Source organism: Drepanopeziza brunnea (assembly GCF_022702325.1).
Source record: "Drepanopeziza brunnea f. sp. 'multigermtubi' strain 214-2 chromosome Unknown ctg7, whole genome shotgun sequence".
Taxonomy (NCBI): domain Eukaryota; kingdom Fungi; phylum Ascomycota; class Leotiomycetes; order Helotiales; family Drepanopezizaceae; genus Drepanopeziza; species Drepanopeziza brunnea.
Window position 1 is genome coordinate 329,413 of NW_027094070.1, and position 25,535 is coordinate 354,947.

The following is a 25,535-nucleotide window of genomic DNA, read 5'->3' on the forward strand; positions in this document are numbered from 1 at the left end:
CTTGCTTTTCACGAAGCTTAGGGTGTTAGCAAGTTTTGACTTGACCTGTACTGGATGTCAGGGCCCAAGTTCAAACGTTTGAATGTCGGTTCAGCAATCAGCCAGCGAAACTATAACTTGTCGTCTTATATTGCACGAGATTATTGTAATGTTTCAATGCATTGACTATCACCCCCATTACATAATTCGGAAACCATCCAGTAAGGGCTGGTCGTCTTATGTACACAGGCTAGTCGTCTTTTATAAACAAACGGATATTCATCCACACATTTCAACCAACCTCAAGAGAACAACAGATCTATGTGGTGCCGATCATTAGCATCGTTATCGCTTTTGCTCCAAGCTCATCTTAACCTTCATAAACATCAATTAGCATGTGTATGGCATTATTTGTTTACCTCATCAGCTCAATCTTTCTCCACCCTCATACCGATCCCTTATTAACCCTAGCATCATAGACGGCGTACGTGAATCACACGAAACTAGATACGACGGAAAGATTCGACCTCGAGTAATGCTGCTGGGCCCAGGGTCTCTGAGTCCTCTCCCGACTCATACTCCTCCTACCACCGGCCGGGTGACTCGGCCACAGCGGCAAGTGCTCCTGCGAGCCCGCCGGGCTCATTCTACCGGGGGTAAGAACTACCGGCGGGGTTGCTGGCACCCCTGCCGCATTCCACGCCGGCGAATTCCCCCATACGGATTCCCGGATCGAGTTTGCATCGTCGTCGACGCTTGTGAACGACGTGCGGCCAGACGAGGGCCGCGTGCGTGACCACATCGCTGCCGGGGCGACCAGAGACGTGGCTGGTGCGTAGATGTCGTTCTGGCCCGAGCTAAAGTCCTCCATATCCTCGCCCTTCTTCTGCAAAGAGGTGCACTTTCCAATCCAGAGCATCTGCTCGTGCTCTCGGAGGTAGCGCTCACCGCTGAAGGCTTTTTGGACGATGTTTCTGGCCATGAGACCGAGTTTCCGTCGCTGCGCCTGTTTCGCGTACATACGTGCCGTGATGATGGCAACGTCTTCTGGCCCAGGCTTGAAAGGTAATATAGGGGCCTTCTCGCCTGGTGCGTCTTCTGCGTATTTGGCCCACTCGCCTATCATCGCTAGAATGTTAATTTGTGCTCGGGCGAGCGATGCGGCATCGTTGGGGGCGACGACTTCGCTGTATCTTGAGCCGTCGTCTTTATCTGTAAGAACCCGTAACGAGGCTCCTACGTCAGTACAGACGACTGGGACGCCGGTAAGAGCAGCTTCTCCCAAAGCCAGAGGAAGACCTTCAGAGACGGAGGAATTCAAGAACAGCCACTGTGTATCGAGTCAGCGTTCGTCAAGTGCGGAGATGATATCACTTCACTTACCGAGGTTGCCAGAACGGTCTTGGGATCCGCAGTGCCCATCATGGTGAGATTCTCGCCAAGAGACTTCGAAGCCAGAATCTCTTGACATTCCGCGGAGTAGACTGGTGATTTGTCCAGTGCACCATAGATATGCAATCGGTAATCTTTGAAACCCCACTCGTTGACAATGACATTGGCAGCCAGAATGGCCGTCTTGATATCCTTTGCAAACCAGACGTGAGATAACATAGTGACTGTTGGCTTCTCTGTCGTAATTTCCGTGACGGGGGAGAATTTCTAAAAATAAAATATCAGCACAGCCAAGCCACGTGTATCGAGCGAGCTAACCTTCATATCCGGGATGCCGTTGACTACCGGATCAATCTTGCGAGCAAACCTTTTTCGGTGCTGGACATGCCCATAGTGGGATCCGACTTCGATTTCCCAGCCGATATTAAAGAAGTCGGCACAGGGAAGAATTTGATCAGCGTGGTTGAGGACCAGTACAGCCGTAACTCTCATGAGACCGAGCAGAGAGTTCCGGACGAAAGGCTGGAGGATACACAGTGCTGAGGACAGGTAGAGGTTCGTCTCGCGCCAACTGATGGCGTGGTCCCAAATCTGTAGTGTACAGCCTCGCTTCATCTTACATACGACGCCGTAAGCCGCCGAGACACTGTGATGCGAGGCTTGGAAGACGTTGGGGATTTCTTCTGGCACAGGAATCGAGAGGACAAAGAGGTCTGAATAGGTTAGCCTTCTTCCTCTCTCTATCAGCCAGAACTTACATCTGAACCACAAGTCCATGGCCGCATCCAAGTGCCCCAGGGTAGGGTGTTCGGTCTCAAACCACTCAGAAGGGGGAGTCGTATTGGGCATGGTCTCGGATAGCCAGAGATTTCTCCAGGCATTCTTGACGGCGTCGCTTGTCCAGACGGAAGCCCAGTGGCGAGGACCCTCGAAGTAACTATTGAGGTCTACCAATGCCCTCGAGGCTTGGTGAACGTCGCTCGGAGAAAGGGTGACGGCACGGGCGGCTTTGACGAGTGCGGTCAGAGCTGGAATGAAAGCCTTCTCAATATCTTCGAATTTGGCATTCTTTGCCACTGGGTTGACTTCACTGTCTAGCTTGTTGTGAAAGACCCTTCACGGAAGTTAGCGCTGAAGTTATGGTTTGATAGTTTCGCTTACCCGTGCACTGGATGCAAGAAGTCCAATCCCCAAAGAGGGAGGACTTTCAAAGATTGTACATTCTCCTCGATTTGATGTTTTGGCTGAAAAAAATTAGCAGGGGAAGACTATTGCGGAAATGGGGTCACAGCTTACCAGACCAAAATCATTCGCAGACTCGACGAGCATGTGCCACTTGATCGATCTCAAATTGTTGATCACGTCGCGACGACATGCAGACACGCCGCCTCCCTCATTGGGCCATGTTCCCGTGTCCACGGCCATGACATGAAGGCTGTCATTGGTGTCGAGCTGAAGGTGCTGACTTCTCGTGAACATCAAGGCATCTCCTCCTTGCCCAAATCCATGTAAATCACCAAGCTTGATAGCCAGTGGAGTCCACGAACTAATATCATTAGAAAGCTCCGAACTGGCCATGATAGCATCTGTATGCATGATCAAGTACTTCTCTGCCTTCGCCAGGGCGCCACGGTCCCTGCGCTGCCAGTATGTCTTCAGCAAGGGCTCCTCTCGCATAATCCTCTCGTCTAGCCATCGGGTGAGAACACCATCGAAATACTTGTCATTCTTCCAGGCTCTCCAGAGTTGCGATCGCGCGCGAGAAGTGGATATAGGAGATCGCTTCTTGTTTGATCGCAGTAAGCGACTGAAGAAAGTAGTTTTCAGTGACGGAAACTCCAATAGCGGGTTGTCCATAGCAAAGTTGCAGTTGATTGGTTTCTTCAAGACTCCCAACCAGTCCTCCAGAATCATGTCCGGGGTATCTACTCGGACACCGTTGAGCTGCGTCGTAATTGTCGGGTGATGCTGATGGTCATAAAACCAAGTGCTCTCGTACACATCCTCTCCGCGGACGAATGTGGCTTCGGTCACACGGGAATGGGGAATCCATCTCTCCATCTTACCCGCGTGGCGAGCTGGCGGAGCACACCAGTTGATATTGCAAGTGACATGCGGGAACACGAATTCGGCCCTGAGGAGCTCGTCGTCGAACTTGGCATTCTTGCGATAGTGGTACTTGAAGCGCACCAGGCTCTGGGTGTCCTTGAACACGTAACTCCCTGATTCAATGAATCCTTTCTTATTGTAATGGACTGTTTGAAACTCGTCCGGCCCTGCAGTGCAAGTTCTGGACAGTGGGATTCGAGGATTTCGGTTCTTTCTCAGCATGCCTCCGGTTATCTTATTGGCGTATTCGTACACGTATGTGCTCACCTGACCATTCTTGCCATACTCCTCTCTGGATTTCAAAATCATCTCTTTGGAGAAGTGGCTGACACCTTGGAGATTGACGGCTCCTTCCGGTTCTTTCTCCAGGAGTTTAGAATACTTGCAGAGCTTGAAATCAGCCAGTATCGGGCGGACGTGGAAGAAGCATGTCGATGTCTCGTCAAGACTCCTGATGATCAAACGGTTTTTCTTGAGGGCGTACACCGTTCCCTTGGTTCCGTCCCACACTTTTTGTGCCTTTTCGCGGTTGTGAAACTGTGCATGATATCAGCTACGAATTGGAGAGAAGCGAATTTTGATAGCTTACAAGAAACCAGGGCAGGAGCCAATGCTGTGCGATTCTTGCAGTCATCCAAATTACTGATAGAAAAGAAGTCACGACGGTCGCAAATAATTGAGACTTCCTTCCGAGCGTGAACTTGAGCTCTCTGTGGAACTCCGGATCTGCTATCAGTGAAACGATGAAAAATTTAAGCCAGATCCCGACGCCATGATATATGCTGGCTATTGAGCGCGTTATGTAATTTTTGGATGGCGTCGGCTCGTTCTCGAAGTGATAGTCATCACTGCTCGGAGATTGCATGTCGATTCGCGCGAGGCCAGTCAACTTCTCGAGTGTTTCGTCATGCCTCAGAGTCTTGAAGAATTTAAGCTTGTTGACAGCCATCAACACCCCGAAGTCACACTGTGCGATGTGTGTCGGCAGGTCGATTTTGGCATCTTTCAGCAAGTTTCTCTGGAGCCATGCTGAATTCGTTGGTGTAAGCTCGTATCGCTCACCCAGGCATCTCCGGAATAGGACGCTCCTTATTTCTCCTGGGAGCTTGTCCCAGCCGAGCTCGCAATCAACACCAAAGCAAGAGTAATAGAGCAACTCTCTCTTTGCAGTCATGATTGCCTGAACACGCTTTCCGGAAGTTTCATCCTTGGCAACTTCTCGCCTCACGCCCTCAGAAACTTTGTACTTCTCATGCGCATTGGCGGTTCGGCAAGCGGGAAGAGACTCTGCAAGCACCCCACTCTCGTGGGGCAGACGCAACAGAAACTCGGCGCCTGCGTGCAGCATTACTTCGGCGATGAATTGATAATTATTGTTGGCAAACGGTCGTCCCTTGGAATTTCCCTCGTCTGGCAGATTGACCACTATGTGTAAGCCTCCATCACTATTGAAACAGGTAAGAGCTCTGAAGTTGGCCTCTCGAGGCAGGTACTTCTGCATCTGAATAAGATGCAGCTTGATAGTTCCGTCGTTCCATTTCTTGCTAATCTCACCCACAAGGCGGTACGATTCGGGAAACGCATGCGCGGCTGGTGGCGACAGATATTGCTCGCTGCAGGACATCAAGATGGCCCTGACCTCGATGCCGAGCAAACTATTCGCTTCGGTGCTGGCGGATGATACCAAGTTGGTCCCTGCAATGTTCGCGTATATGTTCCCCAGTTCATTCTGGCTCCAGTGTTTGTCCTCTCCCAATCCAAGATAGGCGTGATACATCCCGCCAGCGCCGGGATCGACCGGAACCCGGAGTTTCGGCATGCCGATTTTCGCGGTTCTCAAAGAGAGAAGTGCAGCAATCCAAGTGGCCACTCCTAAAGGTATCACTGTATTGTACTGAAACCTTGGGTAGAGTCCTCTCAAGACCAGACCAAGAGGTAGGGCAACCATGATTGCAATCAACAGAGCAACCTTTGTTCTTGGACCCGAGAAGACTTTATTGTACTTTGAGAGGTTAGCATGCTAGTACCTGCAGGGAGCTGAGGGACAGGTCTTACCTGATAGAGCAAGAGGCCAGAATAGGCTGCGACGTATGCGAGATACGTGATTAAACCATCTTTCGAGCCGTCCAAAATGTACAAAATGGTGGTGCAGAATGCCAGTGACCAAGCATGGACAGACAGGAACTTTACAAGCGTTGTGATATACAGCTTCTGGCGGCTTCTTGCGTTCTTGAGGACAGCCTCTCGAACGTACCCAGCGGAGCTTATTGGCTCAGGGTTCTGCTCATCGATTAGTCCATTCAGTGAGTAGGCCTTATAGTCCAGGATAACAGATCCCATGAGATAGTATGCCAATCCCAAGCCGACGCTCTTTCGCATGGAGTCTCCCACGGCTGCTGAAAGACCCAAAAGGTTACCACCTGACAGAAGCTCTATCCACTTGTCCAAGAGAGCGATAAGAAAGTAGAGGACACCACAAACGACCTATGGCGATTAGTCACGAGGCACATGGGAGTAGCAAGATCTACCAACCTCGTCTCCAGCTTGACGCCATAGCACAAAGCCATTGTGCAACCGTATTCCTCGCTGGGCTTCGATCAAACTGGCCAGACCCACCTTGACTTGCACATTCCAAGTCGAACTAAATGGGATTGGTTGCTTCGATCCTTGGAGGCGACAGTACCATTGCTGCATATAGCATCAGTCTTGAGAAAAGAAAAAGGGTAGTTGCGTAACGGAGAAGCCACTGACCAGTAGAAATATTGTAGCATCCCATCCTTCAGCCAACTTCAGGACTAATTTGTCTGTTGTAGCGGGCATCCAAGGCTTTCGCTTCCGCTCTTTCTCGACATCTTTCAGAAGCGAGTCGCGTGCCAGGACCAACGCAGCCGGATCAGTCATGCCGCTAAACGTTTTCGGGTTTCCATTTCCCTTCTCTTTGATGAACCACTCCTTCAGCTTCTTGTCATCTATAGCAGTGACCTTGTGGTACCATGTCACCCACTTAGAACCAACACTACGGACCCCAAATACCAGTGCCCCAATGAATATATACAAAGCTAGGAGGTAAATGATAGCATCGTGATTGAGAACGAAGATCGTCAATATAGGAGCGACTCCAAGAATAGGAAGGGCCTTGAATATTGTCGTACGGCCATTTTGAAATGGAGATCCATGATATTGGTAACATGATAGCACGGCCAGTAAGGATAAATATGTGGTCAAGGCGACGAAGTACAAGAGGAACACAATGCCATCTTGAAGTCGCGCATTAACGGCCGATATGATAATGAACCCCAGGATACCGATGACAAATGTGATGACAAGACCTCCAATAAAGCGTGTAGTCACATACAAATTGGCCGCTGGGAACGCCACGGAGTTGAGGTAGTAGCTTCCGCCGATAGCGATCCAAGTTCCGATGGCGCTGGATAAGGGGAGTGATATCATCAATGCCGTAGTTGCGGATTGGGACTGATAGTGAGACATGAAAGAGCTCAGATATAGGCCATGGCCCGTTGTTGTCAACAGCATGATATCAATGAAGGCTGGAGAATTGTCAGTACAAGTTTCACGGACACGGATTCAGGGATGACATACCAGGGACCGCAAACACACTCAAGAAGGTGAGGCGTTGGTATGCTGGCATCTGGTAGGCCTTGGCTGTATCGTCAATATCAATCTGCGCAACAGCATACGAAGAAGAAAATCCGTCTGCATAGCCGATTTGAAGAGGAGGCTGATTGTGCGGCTTGCCGTAGTGGGCTCGATGTCGGTCTGAAAGGAGTTTTCCAAAAGCACTTGGAGTGAGATCAAAATAGTCTTCACAACGCGATCCCAGCGCGAATAGCTCGGAGAAGGCTCCAGCTTGGTCAGAATATTCGTTGAACAGCGGGTTTCGGTCCGAAACCTCGAGGTAGATCTCGTTGTAAGCTGCCTTTCTAGCAGCACAGAAAATTGCAAGCGCAACAACATCTGTGTAGGCATCAAAGCCGTCTGGAGTAATGGCAGATTCGAGGACGTCGGTGATTCTTTCCAGGTCATCGTTCCTTCCTGAGCAGAGGATATCAACAAAATTCGCTTCCACATCTCTAAACACTCGGAGGGCGACTTCAAAGTCGAAATGCTGATAGCCGTGCTTCTCGTACCAAAATCCTCGAGACTCGATGATCATCTGTTCCGGAATCCTGCCGCTTAGATATCCAGCAGTGTCCAATTCCCGGAGTTGTCCAAAAGATGGTCCATCCAGGATCTGCTCTTCAAGCAAAGAGCGGATTCGAGTCACCAAAGTATCCCCGATTTGTGGATCACTGGACTTCATGTGTTGAAAGAAGAATATTATATCGGAAGGGGTCAAAAGTTGGGTGTCTTTCACAATCCGGGTTGGTAGATTATCTCGCGTTTGACCGGCCGCGACATTGTCTGCTGAGATCTCGGCAGCGAAACAAGCATGCCGCGAACACCCCCGGCTGGACAAGTATGCATGGAGAATCGTGTTTTGATAATCAGCACAATATCGTGAGATGTAAAGGTTGAGCGAGCCTGTGTCCAAATCAACTTCATACACCGCCCAGAACTGAACACCATTGGGTCTCCGAAAGCCAGAGTCCAGGCCTATATAGATCTCGATAGGATCCATAATCTCCTCCGAGTCCGAAGCCGCCCAGAGGTGCCCAGCGAGGTCGTTAATGGAGTGCAGGACATTGTTATCGATGTGTTGCGAATTATGTTGAAACCCCTCATGGTATAGTTTTCGGAAGAATCCGCCCATCGTCCGCAGGTTGGAGGGTGGCATCTGGTCCAGCTTCCCCATGCGCTTGAGATGCCGCTGCGTCTGGACAATCTGGTTGAAATCCTCCTGCGTTGCATCGAGCCCGATCGGAAAACATCCCAGCAGATTGTAGGACTCTCCGGATGGCGAGAATGAAAGCGGGCTGCCTCTGACCTTGGGCATTTTGCGAAACCATTGACTTCCTCCCACGTCGTCCGCCGGATTGATATTTTGCGTCGAAGGCGTCGCAAGTTCCCATGCTGAATCCTCGTCATTTGTTTGATCATTTCCGCGTTGGCCCAACAAATGTCGATCCGGGGTCAAGTATGTCAAGCTAGGAACAATCCTTTCAAGCTTGGCAAGCGAAGCTTCTACCGACGGATAGGGAACGAGCTACAAAGCATTTAGTTCCTCGGCCTGGGGAATGACAGACATCATAACATACCTTGTGGGTGGATCTCCAGTGATTATGAATCTTCATCACACGCTGATCTTTGAGCCACTGGAATGCAGCAAGCGGCTCCGGGATTCCCTCACTGCTCGCATCAAGCAGGCCGGCCTTCGAGTTGATGAACACCATTGCGCTATAGTACCTGCACCAAATATAGCATCGCTTGATTACGGAGTGCGACAGAGAAGACGGATCATCCACTGTCTCCCAGACCATGACTCTGAAGTCCCGGAGACAGGTTTGGGTGACGAACGCCTTCACGGTTGACTTCATCACGGCCATCTGAAAAAAGTCACGCACATGGCCCGAGCTGAGAATTGTCCCGTTTCTGACGACCACACCGGAAAAATTGCTCATGTCCGGAGTGTCTCTATTGTTCAAGAAATCCGGAGGGGCGATCTCGAGGTATACATCCAGGCCATGGCTGCGTATATACCAAACCAAAGTGTCAAAAACCGGCATCGGGAGCCACTCCTCCCACCCAGCAAGTAGCACCCCGGTGAAAGCTGATGGCTGGGGACTCGAGTGCTTGAACTTCTTGTCTATCAAATCCCGCAGTTTCTCCACGGCCACGATGATATCCTGATCATCTTGCTGCTCTTTGGGCACATGCAGCTCTCGCAGATGAATCCGCCCAAGGCGGCTGTGTTGGGCGGAAGGGCGTACGGCGGTGACTGCCTCCAACACCCCACTTTGTGTAGGATCCACGACCAAAATGTCCCATCTTGACAGGACTTCAATTTGCGCCCTGGTCGGCGGACTTGCGAACGCGCCCAGATATACGCCAAAACTTGAGGCCGGAAGCCGCGGCTTTTCACTAATAATCTCCTTGGACGAATCGTTGTCGTGAAATTGCAAGAGGGATTTCACGCGCGAGGGTACGGATTTCGGTCTTCGGTCTCTCTGTAACCGTCGCGTTAGATGGAATTGAAATGGCCGAAGAGGAAGAGAGGGAGGGGGACAGGAAGTGAATAGAAGTACAATACCTTTGACCAAGTCCGAGAAAAGCCAACCAGAATCAGTGAAAAAGATATCGAGCCCGCGAGAGCCGAAGCGGCTGCAATCCCAATGAAGGCCCATTGCCACCAGTGTTCGATAGGCTGATCGATGCCGAGTTTTCCCAAAGGCAACAGGGCTGGCTCCATTGTAAGGGCTGGCATTATTGTAACGATCAATGCATGAAAAGAACAAGATCCGGAAGCACACTCAATAATGTTTATCTATCCTCTTGGTGTACAGTGAACCATCAATCAGGGAGGAGATGCGTGACGGAAAGACTGCTGCAGCGGCTCGTGGTGATCCATCATCAATTTGCCGCCGAGAATTGTAGGTATTGCAAGGAGAAAGGAGAAAGAGAAGGAGAGCTATCCGCTGGTACAGTACTAAACAGCTGCAAAGAGTCAAAGACGTGCTGGAAAGTCTATTACTCGTTAGAAATTAGGGGCACAGGGACCGCACCGACCGACTGACCGTCCGTCCGTCCTCAAGCTTCCGTAGCCAATTTTTTCACTTTCCACTTTTTTCACAGCCATGTTGTATGTAGTAGTATGTCATGGGTCAAGGCGGTCCGGTCTGCCAGCTGGACCTTAACCTGACCCTGATCCTGGGCCCGCCGACCTAGTACGTAGCCCGACCCTGGCCAGCCCTGACCCTGGCCAGCCCTGACCCTAACCTTGACTATTCCTGGAGGTCCATGTGCGTGCGTCAAACGGTTCCAACCAGGTCCGTACTCTATCCAGGGATTCCAGGTAGGTATTCGCGGTATTCCCTCCCGAAAAGGGGACGTGAAGTCTTGGAGGCCCACTGGATAAATCCACTCTCGGACGCCATGATGGGCCATGGGCCATGATAGGCAGTGTGTGGGTGGGGGCGGCGGCTCTCGATATGCAGCATCATCCAATAGGAAGTGATCGAGGATCGCTTCTCCTGTCCTTCTCATCGTATCCCAAAACACCTATCTCCATCCGTTAACGACTCCGTGAGGCTGGGCTGAGCAGGCAAGTGAAGCGAGAAGGAAGCCTAAGCCCACGCACGACATTGGCTCTACACACAGACTCTCCCGAGCGAGAGCTCCCGACAATGAAACAAGGAAAAAGAGAAAGGAATGGAAAAGGAAAATAAATGAAAGAGGAATAGAAGTGGACTTGGAAAAGAGAGAAAGAATAAAAAGCAAGAAGGCTGAGGGTAATGGTTGGGCGAGGGAGGATAATGCGTGCAGAGTCTCTCTGGTCAGGAGTTGTGAAGAATGGAAAGGCGAAAAGTCGTGCAGCCAACAAGCTGAGTGGGCTCGGCTCGGTTCGGACGAGACACTAAATCAGGTGCTCGCTTACGGAGTAGGTACAACTATAGTATTTGTTGGTAGCGTCACGCGTGTGCCCAGAGCAAAAGCGACTCAAGCGAGCGAGTGAGCGAGCCCGTGCCCCCTATTGACACACTTTTTCTCCGTAGATACAGAGTAACGAAAAAAAGTAAGAGCGGATATATGCATGTCATGTCAATACCCAGCCAAGCAATATTCGAGCGCTGCATTATTTATTCACGACCCAGCTATCATCAATCTATTGATCTTTAGCGGCGTCCGTACTTGAATCAGGCGGATTTTCACATTAACGAATATTTTCCTATTCGGTAAGTATCGGCAGCTCTATCCTCTTTGATTGATCGACTCGGAATCCATCTAGTGTTGACTTACGGAAAGGCTTAGAGGTCATTGCCGTAGACAGCACAGATGCATTCAGCTGTGAAGTGGCGAGTCGCTCCCCCGAAGGTCAAGACTTAAAAGGGGGTGGAGCAGAGCCGAGCCGAGGCGAGGTGAGGCGAGCACAAGCTGTGGCTATGAAATACCGGTATACTAAGCACTACTTGACCACTTGACCCTTTGACCAGACTGCCTAGGAGAGATCCGTGTCATGTAACGGGAAGAATTCAATATTCCTCGTGTCGTGTCGTGTCATATCGTGTCGTTCATGTCATTCATGTGGTGCCGCCGAGCCTGCTGCCGCCACAGGGGTACTTCCGCTTTGCTTACTCTAGCTTGGCTTCTCAAACACTATGTCTCCACCCGACCATCGTAAATCGAAACCGTAATTCGTGGGCACCAATCAACGTGAGAGACAGAGAGAGAGAGAGAGAGAGAGAGAGAGACTTGCCTGCCTGCCTGCCGTGTTCCAACCCGCTCGGCTGTTAGTTGACTAAGCCGACCGTGTGTATCTATCCATCCTATTCTCTCGTCTCGTGGTTGTCGCCTGATTACAAGTATGTTCGGACAGCCCCAACTTCTCTTGCTCTTTAAGCCTTTCGCTCTGGACACATTCTCTTCGAGACTCTTCGAGACTCTTCGGAAGCTCATCAACAGTCATTCGTTATGCTGTTCCTCATTCTTTCCGTTGCTGCGCTGCTTTTCTCTAATACTGTTTTTGCACTCACAGTTCAGAGCACAGTTCTCGTTCTTGCAACAAATATCACAGCTTCCTACTCAGCCACCTCTGGCTTAGACGCCTATGGAATCCCATTTACACTCGTTACGGTGCCTTCCAACGGCACCACCCTCCCAGAACTTGCCACAGCCGGTAAGGGAAATTTTGGAGGAATTATTGTCTTAAGCGAAGTTTCATACGAATACGCCGCTGGTTATGCCAGCGCTCTCACCCAGGCTCAATGGACGTCGCTCTTCGACTACCAGACTTCGTTCGGTGTCCGCATGGTCCGCGTGGACGTATACCCAGGGGAGCAGTTTGGTAAGAAATCCTGATTGCCCTCATATGGAATTTGCTGACTAGCGAAAGGTGTCTTGCCTTACAACACGAATCAACCCGGATGCTGTGCTACTGGAATGGAGCAATTGGTTTACATCACCAACTCAAGTTCATTCTCCCAGGCTGGTATGATTGCGTACGTACTCGTCTTGCCCCACCGGTATCTGTCACGGCATGCTCACACCCAGCTCTAGGGGAGCCACAGTGACCACTCAGGGGCTTTACCACTACCCAGCGAGCATCACCAACTCCTCGCTTGCGACCGAGATTGCCGGGTTCGGCAAGAACTCGCTCTTTGAGTCGGAGACGACCGCTGCAGTTATTAACAACATCGGCGGGAGGGAGCAGATGGTTTGGTTCATCAGCTGGGCTGCTGACTGGTCTGCAACTTCCGTCTACCTCCAGCATGCATACATTACATGGATGACCAGGGGACTTTGTAGGTGTCACCCTCTGCAACGATATCTTTCAAGCCGGGCTAACAGCTTCTGTAGACGTCGGCTTCCGCAGGGTTTACTTCAGCACCCAAGGTAAGGGCAGACTTCCACTCATGCGCCGCACCATGCTACGTGAGATCGATCACTGCCATGCGTGAAGAAAAAAGCGTAGAGTTCACGAGCATGACTCGAACGAGAAGGAGTCTTTTTATCTCTTCGGCACACATGCTTCGCCACTTTGAATATAACCAACTGCGCTTCTTTTGTGGAATCCGTTGCAACAGATCTCCGAATCTGTGAGAAGTGGCACGACTGACATTTCAAATAGTTGACGATATGTTGCTTGAAACTACCCTATACTCTGTAATATCTCCCCTCCTACCTCTCAAGTGATCGGAAATTTGAATCTGACATCTTCTCTCATTAGCCTGAAGACACCGACTTTCGCATTACCCCCGCCGATCTTCAGGACCACATCGCCTGGACGGCAGATATTAACAGCCGACTCCCTGCTGGCAGCGTTTACTTCTTGGAAGTGGGCCACAACGGTAATGGCAACATCGAGGTACGTTCAGCCAAGTTCACGATTCAAATTTTCGCCTAACAGGTCCAGGCTTCCCTCACTAATGACACATCGGGAATATGCAATCCTGCCACTGCGATTGAGTACGATGAGCAAATCGACACTCCGCTGGAATTCCAAAAGGTTTTGGGAACGGGTGAAGATATCTGGCCAGCAACCCCAACTTCTTTCGCCTGGTCTTTAGAGTGTGCCAAGCTCGATGACCTAACCCTTTGGTGGATGGAACCAAGTAATCGTGATGCCTATGCGCATGTCTCCCACACTTTCACCCACGCGGGCCTCAACAATGCCACTTATGCCGACGTTTCGAAAGAAGTAAGTATTTCATTCCCAAAACGAAGAGACTTTTCGACTTTTGTCACTAACCAGTGTAGATCTCGTTCAACCAGGCATGGCTTGAACTAACCGGCATTAGCACCGACGCCCTGCGCTATTCGCCCAGCGGTCTCATTCCACCGTTAGTACCCCCCACCCTTGTCTTACGGAGCTCGTATCTGATCAGGCAAAACAGTGCTATTACTGGCTTGCACAATGGAGATGCCCTTCGCGCTTTCAGCGACAACGGCATTTCCCACGTGGTTGGTGACAATACTCGACCCAGTTTGATGAACACCGGCCATGAGCACTGGCCTCTGATCTCCACCGTGGAGCATAACGGCTTTGCCGGTTTCCAAATCACGCCTCGCTGGGCCACCACCATCTACTACAACTGCGACTTACCGGCCTGCACCGTTCTCGAATGGGTGGAAACTTCTGGGGGGGTTGGCGACATGGACGCCCTCCTCGCCCAGGCAGTGGCCGTCAATTCCCAGCACCTCCTCAGTCTCCATCACGATCCGTACGTAGCTATCCCCAGCCAGCCAGCCTCTTTCCCCCCCTCTCTCATCAATGCCGATCCCCCGTGACTGACCGTGCAAACCAACACAGCTACATGTTCCACCAGGCCAACCTGCGCAGCGCCGACGTCAATGAGACGACCATCAACGGCGTCACGGCCCGCTGGTCCCTGATCCAGATGTGGGTCGAGGTTGTCACGCACGAGATGACCCGCCTGGTCGAATGGCCGCTCGTCACCCTCACGCACGACGAGATCGCCACCTCCTTCGCCAACCGCATGGCGCGCGACCTCTGCGCCCCCCAGCTCGCCTGGATCTACAGCAGCGGCTCCCTCAACGCCACCCGGTCCATCACGGGCGTGACCGTCACAACCACCAACGAATGCGACGTGGAGATCCCCGTCACGTTCCCCGGCCCCGTGCTCTCGACGAACGGAGGCCGCGCCGAGCAGCTGGGCTCAGACCCGCTGACCGTCTGGCTGAACCTCACGGGCGAGCCCGTTTCGTTCACGTTGGCAACGCCCATCCTTATCTAATGAATGAAAAGCAAGATTCAGTCACGGCGTCGTACGTCTATGTTATTTTACGTTACATCTTCTCATCAGCGTTCAGACCTATTTATCTATACCTTAAAGGCAGGTAGGGGGTTATTTAAACCGTCAGCTGACAATCCGATAACGGTCTCTTTAAAAGACGATTCCAAGAGGTTGGCATAGCTAGTGGATCACCCTTAGCCGATACACAAAATTGAATAGAATCTGAAAACAAACGATTTAAATTATTTAAATCGTAGCTAAAATAAAACTATTTCAATCGATCAAATCGTTTTTTTTACTTTAAAGGGGAATGCAGGAGCATTTAGACGGTCAGCTGATCGTTCGATAACCATCTCTTTTAAGGACGATTTTAAAAAGTTGGCATGGCTGGTGGATCACCCTAGGCTTATACTTAAGATTAAATAGAATTTGAAAACAAAACGATTTAAATTACTTAAATGGTAGCTAAAATAAAACTATTTTATTCGATTAAATCGATCGATTTAGCAAAAGCTTACCCGCGTGCAATGGCTGCCTAGGTAGCCTTCGTAAGGAGGGGGTGTAGTACCGGTAGGTGGTTAAGGTAGTAGAGGGTAGACCAGCAAGCAATAAAAAGAGTATTTGCTTACTAATTGACGTTCTCAGGGACGGTTTTAAGCTCAGGGACGGCTATGGGACGGCCATGGGACGGCTATAGGACGGTCTTAAAACGCTCGAAAACGGTCCTAAGACGGTTTTTATACGAAAAGACGAGTATTTAAAAAAACGATTTAATCGAATAAAATAGTTTTATTTTAGCTACGATTTAAATAATTTAAATCGTTTGTTTTCAAATTCTATTCAATCTTAAGTATAGGCCTAGGGTGATCCACCAGCCATACCAACTTATTAAAAGCGTCCTTAAAAGAGATGGTTATCGGACGATCAGCTAACCGTCTAAATGCTCCTGCATTCCTTTCTAAGGTAGATTTGCGTTTCTGCGATTGAAATCGGCTTTTTTTTATCGACTTTTTTTAATCGACTTTTGTTAATCACTTTTTTTAAAACCTCTTATTATAAACTATTTTCTATTGAAAAATAGCTAACTAATAAAAAAAAAATGCTCGAAAACCAACTTGCTGTATCGCTTTAAGAAGGGCTGTTGCTACAAATTAAATGCTTGAAAGATACTTAAGTAGTTGCATCGAGCTAAAAAGGGTTGTAACTGGCTGCACCGAGCTGAAAAGAGCTATTGCTATAAGTTAAATGTTCGAAAATTAGCTGGTTGCATCGCGCGGAAAAAAGCTATTCTATAAGAAAAAGACCATATAAATATTCAAGAGATAGCTAGCTGCATCGCGCTAAAAGAAGCTATTATTATAGATTATATAGCTACGAATATACACCGCGAAGTCCGGAAAACTTAGCTTGCGGCCGGGCTGAAGCGTCATATTTTCTTTACATCCTTTTAAAGAGTATTCCTTATAGAAAATCGATGCGGAAGGCAGCCTCGCACCACGACCGGGCGAAGCAAGGTCTCCTCTGGCTGCCCTCCGCAAGCTCCGGGGCCAGAGGCAAGACCTTGTAGTTCTCGCCCCGAGAACTTCAGACCCTTATTCAGACTTTTGATTCATCTCTCCAGCTTTCTTAGCTATTCCACCTTTCTTTTCGTCTCCGTTCGTATGTCTTACAACTGAACCTTCCGAAACTAACTCGCCGATACTTCTATCAACTAATCTCCAGCTTCGTTCAAGCTGTACACTAGCAAGGTAAACCTCGAGCGTATGCAACGCATATGGAGCCTTTAAACAGCTATCCGTAGTAATGAATAAGGCTTAGCCTAGCCAAATCTCCGAAACCTCCATTCGAATCTTTCGTAATCGATCGATATCGGTGTCCGTAGCAACTAAATTCCAACCCCGTTCAAGCTATACACTAGCAAGGTAAACCTTTAGCGTATGCAACAACGCATGTGGAGCCTCTAAGCAGCTGTCCGTAATCCTAAACAAGACCCGACTACTCGTATCGTTCTTTTTGATTGTATGTGTTATGTTGTATCATGAAAACGTCGAGAATCATCGAATAGACCGTGTAAACCTTCGAATTTAAATGAACCGATAACGTCGATTCGTTTGCAAAGTCTTGAATTGGTGTAAGAAAGAGGTCGAAGTAGAAGTAGAGATCGACCGATGAGAAAGAAGAGATGTCGATAAAAAGGAAGGTAATAGACTAGTCGATTCCGTGGTCCCGAGCAGGCTGCGAACAAGCTAGGTCTGGGTTCGATCAATATTTCATCGCCTTGATTGCGAATCGAAGAGGAATTGCAGTCGAGCTCCTTTGCGTATGGTCACCAGATAATATAAGGAAATAGGATGATGGAGCAAAGTGGTTGTTCTTCTTGGAAGCTCAGAGCAAGCGTGAGGCTGCTATATACCTCTCTTGGTGGTCTGTGCCACCTATAGTAGCTTGGTGGCCTAAGGCCACGACATCTACTTATTTCTTTTCTATCCTTGGTGGAACATCTAGCGCTAGGTATTGATCGAGGCGCTAGAAAAATAAACGGAGATCTGTATAAATGTGGAGGGGTGTTGCATGGTGGGTATTTAGTGAAGGAAGATGAGCGTCTGGACGTCCTGGTTTCCGTATTCGCTTACTGACGTCGCGGTCTTCAATGTCTATCTATCGCACTATGCACGCACGTTTCGTCTTGAGAATATGAGGATGCACTAATAGCAAGTGCTGAGGACCACCGATGACACAACAAGCAATAATAATCTGGTCTCCACCGGACCAATATCTTCCGCAACAGCTTCACGAGGATGAGAAGGCCCGAGGGGGAAACTAGCGATATGATACAGTCTCTTCCTTCTTGCTTGCAAGACCGTTTCCTTTCAACGATCATTAATTGGCTTGAAATTATCTGTACATGTCGAGCCATAGGGCAAACGGGTTCTCTAGGCTATTATACAGACTATGGGGCCCTATTAAGACCCAGAGGGCTGTATGTCTGGCTTTAGTCTTTATTGTCTATTTTGTGGTTTTGTTTATCATGAGCTCTTCAGCTTAGTATAGGACGATTTCAAGGCCGAAGTGGACGCTGATGATAACTTACTCCAAGGCATGAGATTGATGATCTTGAGAGAAGTCGGTTTTAGACGGTGTTAATAGCTAATATTTACCGCCATATTTAAGATTATGTAGTTGTACCATAATCCAGTGTTTACACTCTACTCGCCAAATGATCAGCAGCCGAGCCCCTGAGAACGACGATCCGTGCTTGCTTGTGGGGCGAAAGCTTCCGAAATGCGGATTTCAAATTGCCAGCCAGACCCGGGCAGCCTCGCAACCACAACTCACCACGACATCTCGCCCTTTCACCCTTTGCCGATGTCCGCGATAAGACGACACAACCCTAGATCTGCGAGCCCTACGCAAAACAATGGATCAAGCAGACATCCCCGCCCTGCTCGCGCGCCTCTCCAGTGACGAAGATGCCATGCGCAAGATGGCCGTCTTCAAGCTGCAATCCTCCATCAATGATCCCTCCTTTGCAGACGTATTCATCTCTTCCGGCGGCCTGAACATACTCCGCGGCCTTATCATGTCCACCGGCGGAAACACCCTCGCATACTCTCTACAGTCGCTCAGCCGGCTCCTCGAGGTAGACATGGGCTGGGACATCTTCGAATCCACCGGGGCCGGGGAATTGGTCGAACGGGTGGTTGAGCTGATCGTTACGCATCCCCTGGTCAACATCTTGCGCGGGGCAATGTCAATACTGGTCGCGGTTGTGTCGTATCCGCAATCTGCGAGGGGCGCCATCAAGGTACCAGGGGCGTTTGGATTCCGAGCGTTGAAGCCGGCGGTGGCGGTCTATCCCCAGTTCTTTGAGATGGTGGTCTCGCAGCTCAATTCGGCGGATCATGCACTGTGTGCGAATGCGTTGATGCTGCTCAATGCGCTGATGAGGGACGCGATAACGAGCGATGGGAACGGAGGCAAGAGCAGCGGCACGGGTGAAGACTGGCCGAAGTTTATCAAAAGGATACAGGACTTGGGAGTGATCAGGGCGGTTTATGTTCTCATGCAGAGTTCCGCCCTGCAGGACCTAGCACACCCGCTTTTGGAATTCCAGGCTCTGACGAAGATTCTGTTGAGGAAATGGAGGGACGTCAAGGTCGATTTGGAGAGACCGGAACATCGGAGAGCTTTGAAAGGGGTACATCTAGCCAGTGCACCAGAGCCCAACCACCCGCTCGAAAATGGAGGTACAACGAAGACCGAGGAGTTGACAGCGGAGTCGTCGAAGAAAGGCAGCAGGCGGCATAATCCAGAGAAATGGAGACGCCTAGGATTCCAGACGGAAAGCCCGGGCTGGGAGTTCGACACGACTGGTTTTTTGGGGATGATGGATCTGACAGACTATGTACGGCAGCAGGAAGATGGGTTCCAGAAAATCCTCCTTGAACAGTCCTCACGCCCGATGAACGCAAGGTGTCCCATTGCCCGGTCGAGTCTGGCAATCACGACCATTCTGTACGAGCACTTCGAGGTGGATAAATCTGACGTGGAGGATGCGAAAAGTTACCTGGTTTTGGATGGAATGAAGAATTACGACAAGATCTTCCGACCTCTGCTATTACAATGGTCACGGCTGCATACAGTGTGCCTGCAGGCATTTTTCCGGCTGTGGAAGGCAACAGGTGCCGAGCAAGAAGATTTTGACAAGGTCGCTGAGTTGGTTAGGATATTGATCGAGCAAGTGATTGGACAGGCTCCAAGGACGAGGGATGTTCAGGAAGTAGAGGAAGAGCTTGGAGAATTCGAGTACTCGCGATTGCGGGAATTGCAAATGGAGTTGCTAGAGGTGACATTCGAGGACGAATGGGGCCAGCATCTACACCAAGTTCGGGACGAATTGAAACACGAGGCTCTGCAGTTTGTCAAGGAGCAGCGGATACGCTGTCTGCTCCAAGGGGCGTGGTTTCCCAAGACTCAGTCGAACAAGAATGATACACATCGAAATGGCACCCAAGGAACTCCAGCTACGAATTGGCGATTTGTCAGGCTTTCTCACAATCGTCGATATCTACATTACGCAGACTTCAGGTTACAGTCAACGAAAGAACCTTCCCTGGACGAACTGAACGAAAAGATCGACCTTGGTACTATCAGCTCTGTTGTTTCGAATGTCTCGGCGGCGACTGATAGTAGCTCGTGTTACTCAAGTACATCTACGCTCAAGTCGCTTCATACACCGAAGCAGAGCTCGACCAAGATCACCATCAACAGCTTTGCCAACACGTCCGACAACAAATCTCAATCCTCCCACCAGGATCCAACCGAGCGTGCGATCCTGACATTAATGCCACAGACACACAGCCTGGCATCTGAATGGCTCGATGGCCTCCTCATGCTGCTGAACCAAGCTCCGATCACGGCAGAAACGAATAAACTTGTCAGCCTCGTCAGCGAATACGGTCTGAAGATCCGGCTTCTGAATGTACGACTTAATGATGGGTATGCTGGACCCCCCGAAGGCGCTGGCGTCGTCCCTAGCAGGGCGGGTCTGGATGAGGACTACTACTACGAAATATAGATCTGTATTTCTTATGATGATGGGAGGGCGCAGCATATATTATACCCCTTGTTTTGTTTCTGGGTTGGTTACTGTCTGTGCATTGTACTTGTAGTGAAGCATTGTGTGTAAAATAGCATAGTGAGCGCTTGTTGATTAGTACTTCAACTGGGTGGATGTTTTTTTTTTTCTTCATTGCCGAAAGGCGATATGTTTCTCTCTCGAGGTAGGTGCGCGATTTCTCTCGCTTATTTGTTTTATTCTGTGGTGACAAATTACGACATGAGCTGCACCTAAGCAAGACTACATCTCCCAATCCGCTCCAAGGCCGAGCTCTCAAGCCCGAACTCTCGAGCTCATATCTGTAGGGCGATTATATAAAGCTTTGCGCTACGTTCCGCTCTTCAGGGCATGCGCACGATCCAACATGATACACACCGTCACCAGGCTTGTATGGTAGGTATGTAACTTGCAATATACTCCCCAACGCCCCGCGGCCTCAAAAGCCACTACCCGTTTTGGGTCCAGTCTTATCTCTCAAACTACCCTTTTACACTAATTTGATTTATCTCGGAATGTGCCCTGCTATACTCGGCACGGCCTCACTCCATCTTCCGCCGAGCCCCGGGTTCAATCGATGTTCACACGCTCTGCCTTCCTGTCACGATACTTGGTGCGGCCTCACGCTTGATAGGGGAGGGGAGGGGAGGTTGAAGCGGGAGTGAGAAGATTGATGGTGAGTGAGTGAGTGAGTGGGTGGGTGGGTGAGGGGAAGGTTGGTATGGGCGAGTGGTTTAGAGAGGGGGAGGATGGATGGCACTTTACGTCAAAGTAGTGAACGAACGAACGAAATAATGCTAAAGGCCTCGTTTTCATCTTACGATCTGCGCGGCGGAGCTGGGGATAGATATACTGGATGGACTCTGGAGTTGCGTGTTGGGAGGCGGAGGCGGAGGCGGCTTGAGAAAGCTGCTGGGTTAGGCTGGGCTGGGCTTTACATATTTTTTTATTTTTTTATTTTTTTTATTCCCATCTGGGTATTTCAAATACAGTGCTTTCAAGTTCAACGGGAGGTCACTGTTGACCTTGAGATTTTGGGGATGACGAAGCGAACCGATTGGTTTGTGTGCTTGCTATTCATTCTCCGCTTGGCGGGTCGTTTCAGAGAAATGTCCTGGTTCTACATTACGGCGTATATGTGTAGGGCCCAAAAGTTTCGACTCCCAGAGTACGGATCGGCCAAGTTCTTATGGGGTCCTTGAATCTCCGCGGGGCAGAATCGAGTGCCCAATATTTATTTATACTAGCAGTCCGTACTACTTGTAGTAGGAAGAACGAGATAACGAAGTCAACTCGCGGCTTGTTTGAAAAGGTTTTTGTATAACTACCGTAGTTGTAGTTGTAGGTGTTATCGATTAAGAAGAGGCCAAGATACAAATTTGTACGGAGTAAAGTGAAGGGGTTTCATGGAGATCTCGCCTAATGTGATTCAAAGCGCAGCTCTAACCCCACCACCCAAATACCGGTATACGGGAGTCGTAAAAGCCAGATCGATTCAGCCCCCATAAATCGAACAGGTCTGACCCAGTTTAGCCCCATATATCGTAGACCGGTGGTTTCTGAAATGGCTCAAAGCTTTTGATTGCACAGACTAATCACTTTGCTTAAAGATACTTTTCAAGGCCGAATCGTTATGGGGCTACTGGTTTAAGCCTTTACTTCAAAACTGGAATTGTGAAGAGCGCTGTGCAAAGAATCTGGAGCACAAATCTGTATCAAAAGAGAGAAAGCGGAGCTGCGATTGGCAACAGAAGTTGATCAGAGTTCGATTTTTCTCAAATTTTGTATGCTCAAACTTTGTATACAAGAAAACAGCTGATACCTTTGAAACTGTTTTCCACAGTACTCAGTTTTTCCAGAAGCCTGAACCACGGACAGACTTTTTGGAGTCATCTTGGCGGTAATTTCTCCAGTTTTTTAAGAGATCTCAGCTCTCTTGTTGGTTGCTTTCCCTTGTCAAACTGACCCTCTCTTTCCGTGGTTCAGGCTTCTGGAAAAGCTGAGTATTAAGAAGGCCGGAAACTAATGTCGAGTTCTGCTTTCACATTGCACTTTCTTTTTAAAAAAAGAAAAGTCAAAATCAAGTACGTATTAATCAATCTTCCTAGTACTTTAGTTCTACTTAACTCATGGTATAACGAATTAGAATTGTGAAAAATGCGCAAAATCGATCACAGCTATGGGTGTAATTTATCGTGCAATCAGATCTAATTCGCGCCATCTAGTCAAGCTTCTACGGATACGTACTACGTACTTCGTATGGTAGCTGAATTAATCGCCTGGACCATACTTTAATTACTACTAGGTTTCAAGGTGTAGCTCCGAAGATAGAAACGGTGATGCATGGCGGGCGCACCGCCCAGTTTCAACGTAGGCCAGTTTAGTGGTACTACAACTACTCTATTATTCATCTAGGCTCTGGACCCCGGGGGCATGTTGAGTTTCCTCATAAAAAATCATGCTCCGTACAGTACGACGAGTCAATGTGGTGTTAAGGTTGCGAGCCCCTTTTCCGGGAAGTGCCTTGCTTAGCCTGGGAGTAGATAAATAGAGAGAAAGATCCCCCCACCATACCTCTAACACTAACCACATTCATTTCTCTTCAACTCAATCCCATTTTAACGACCTAACAACCTATATACCCCCACCCAAAGCCGTCCAATATGAAATTCTCTCTCATCGCCATCCTCGCTGCCGTCAGCGTCGTTTCTGCGGTTGCGCTCCCAGGCTCAACTACTGAGGACCCTTGCACACAAGAAATCATTAACCGGTGCAACACTGAAGTCAGTCCATCCCAGATGGCGAATAAGTCTTCTGAAATCACGCTAACAAATGTCGACAGTGCGGTGCCAGAAATATGGGGGCGGGTAAATGCACGAATGGCTACTGCACCTGCGGTTAGATCCCATCGTCGTATCTGTACCCTTTTATCCGGGTGCACGACTCGACCATTCGGCCGGGATGGCATTAGATGGTTAATGTGCACTCTTGGATGTAATGTTCGGCTCCGGACCTTGACGGCAAAGGGGACTGCTGGACTCTTGTAGGGTACAAATTGGTAGATGTGTTTGTTTTATCGTTGTTCGGGTAGCAGCGCTATAATGAAAGCCACCTCTATCATCCCCCTCCAGTCTTGAGAAGACCGAGACGGCATTTTTTTTTGTCAAATGTGTGATTTTGCTAAACTTTCTCATCGGCTGTAACCTCTCTGAAGCTATATCGAAGGTATCTACGATTTCACACGCTAGATCTGACCTTTCGCAGAACCAATATTATCTTCTCGTCCGCCCGGCCCAGATCTTTGAAATCATCACGATGAAATGTAACCCGTGTATGAAAGTATCAGAGAAAAAACCAATCTTATACGGATTAACGATATGAATTTGCTGACTTTGTGTGCTAGCCTAAAAGAGAAGCTTGGGTGTCCGCCCGAGAGGATCCTGAGCAGGAACTGAATGAGCAGGTCGAGGTGATCCGTGGGCCACCGGCGGGAGCTCGACTCAACAGCAGCGGAGAAAAGGGTAGAGGAACAGCAGCTGCAGAGAGAGCTGAGAGGATTACGGAGAAGTCGCGCATATATCAAAGCCGACGCTATCACTCTAGATAAATACGTCAACAAGCAAAAGTCAGAGGACAAGAAGATCGGCCAACTCGTTAGGCAATATTATGCCCTGGTCCAGTATGCGGTCTTTCAAGCCGGCGGCGTTATTCTCTCTCCTTGTGGGCTGGCTTCCAAGCCTTAACTGGTGCTACTCAGCGGGATACCTCTGTTCTCCCAGGCGTCGATATTCTGTACGACAGCAGTCATCTCACCTGGGTATATACCGTAATAGCGACACCTTGCCCTCCTCGTACAAATGCAATCATCATCCAAAGTCGGCAAGCGCAATACTCCAAGTACATTCCCGATGTCCCTTCCCTGCATCTATCTCTCTTCCTAGCTACTAGCTCAACAATCGTGAATATCCCCCGCGAGAAAAAAGAATGCAAACTTCAAGACCATCCTCTTCATTGCCCTCCCTCCTTGTGCGCCGCATCTCCCTCGCACGAGATCCCAATAACCCTCGAGTTGGCGGGCAGCCCTCACGCGACCGAGCTCATTGTAATCCCAACAGCTCGCTCGGCTGAGGAAATGTTCTTTGCTCAAACGCTCGTGATCGACTGAGAATGCGCATGGTCTTCATTGATGGGCTCTACATTCGGGAAAGGGCTCGTTTCGATGCTGGCTGCAGTGATTAGCGGTTTGGCCATAGGCGTTCTTTTGCACATATTCGGCGACGGGTCCAAGAAAGGAGAGAGGATATGCAAAGAAAGGTTGGCGGAACCCACGAGAAGGACAGGGAGTAAGCGATGTGATCGATTCGCAGCACGAGCTGTATGGATAGATCGGGGTGTCGGTGCGGAGGTTGCTGCGTGGCGTAGGAACGGATTCGGGAGAGAAGGTAGTAGTTCAAAGAGGATAGAAGATGCTAGATAGATATCGCCGAACTCTACATAGCTGGTTCCGGCGCTTGTTTGGAATCGATGAATCTCATCTGGGTTATGATTGGGATGGGAAAGATATCCATCGCTGATTTATACCTTTACATAATGATTAATATTCAGCTCTTTCCTAGACGGGAGGATATCGATCACCTGATATTCTACTAACATCCCTTATCCAACGCAGACGGAGCTCGTGTCCGGCTGGATAAGATTAAAATGATTATGAAAGAGTCTTTGATCTCTAATCCTGGATCCATGGTCGTTGGTTCTGATGCTGTGTGAATGTACGGGGATCGACTGCTTTTGAACCAAGGACAAGGCAAATTCAAGCTTGAGTATTGATTTTCTCCCGCTGCATATCGAAAATATTAATAGTTTCCTCGACAGTCTGAGCCTGCTATATAAGTCAGTGTCAGCGTTGCTTTACATGCGTCCCTCTGTGCCAGTGTACTGCTCCTTCTGCTATGAAGGGCGCTCGTCGTGTGAAGATTAGACAAGTAGGTCCAAGAGGCTAAATCCGAATCCCAAAACATAAGAAATTATAGAATTCATAGCAATAAAGGAGAAGAGAGGTTTTATTTGAA

The 25,535-nt window shown here is 49.3% G+C and overlaps 3 protein-coding genes across 3 annotated transcripts; 2 read left to right on the forward strand and 1 right to left on the reverse strand.

The window, feature by feature from the left end:
• Positions 1-472: 472 nt before the first annotated feature.
• L3040_004648 (uncharacterized protein) lies at positions 473-10,234 on the reverse strand (the record flags this gene model as incomplete). Its single annotated transcript, XM_007287970.2, has 15 exons — positions 473-1,309; positions 1,363-1,638; positions 1,690-2,084; positions 2,130-2,485; positions 2,533-2,615; positions 2,668-4,017; positions 4,070-5,482; positions 5,536-5,964; positions 6,013-6,168; positions 6,232-7,028; positions 7,081-8,644; positions 8,697-9,605; positions 9,689-9,855; positions 10,091-10,122; positions 10,173-10,234. 15 exons carry the CDS (start codon positions 10,232-10,234, stop codon positions 473-475), a joined length of 8,826 nt encoding a protein of 2,941 aa, XP_007288032.2.
• Positions 10,235-12,066: 1,832 nt separating this feature from the next.
• L3040_004649 (uncharacterized protein) lies at positions 12,067-14,849 on the forward strand (the record flags this gene model as incomplete). The annotated part of the gene is made up of 10 exons (XM_066156274.1): positions 12,067-12,439; positions 12,488-12,593; positions 12,652-12,896; positions 12,952-12,987; positions 13,223-13,257; positions 13,322-13,459; positions 13,508-13,792; positions 13,852-13,934; positions 13,989-14,315; positions 14,405-14,849. The coding sequence occupies 10 exons, from the start codon at positions 12,067-12,069 to the stop codon at positions 14,847-14,849; spliced, it is 2,073 nt and encodes a 690-aa protein (XP_066011694.1).
• Positions 14,850-18,267: 3,418 nt separating this feature from the next.
• Positions 18,268-20,427, forward strand: L3040_004650 (uncharacterized protein; the record flags this gene model as incomplete). Its single annotated transcript, XM_007287972.1, has 1 exon — positions 18,268-20,427. One exon carries the CDS (start codon positions 18,268-18,270, stop codon positions 20,425-20,427), a length of 2,160 nt encoding a protein of 719 aa, XP_007288034.1.
• Between the last annotated feature and the right edge of the window lie 5,108 nt (positions 20,428-25,535).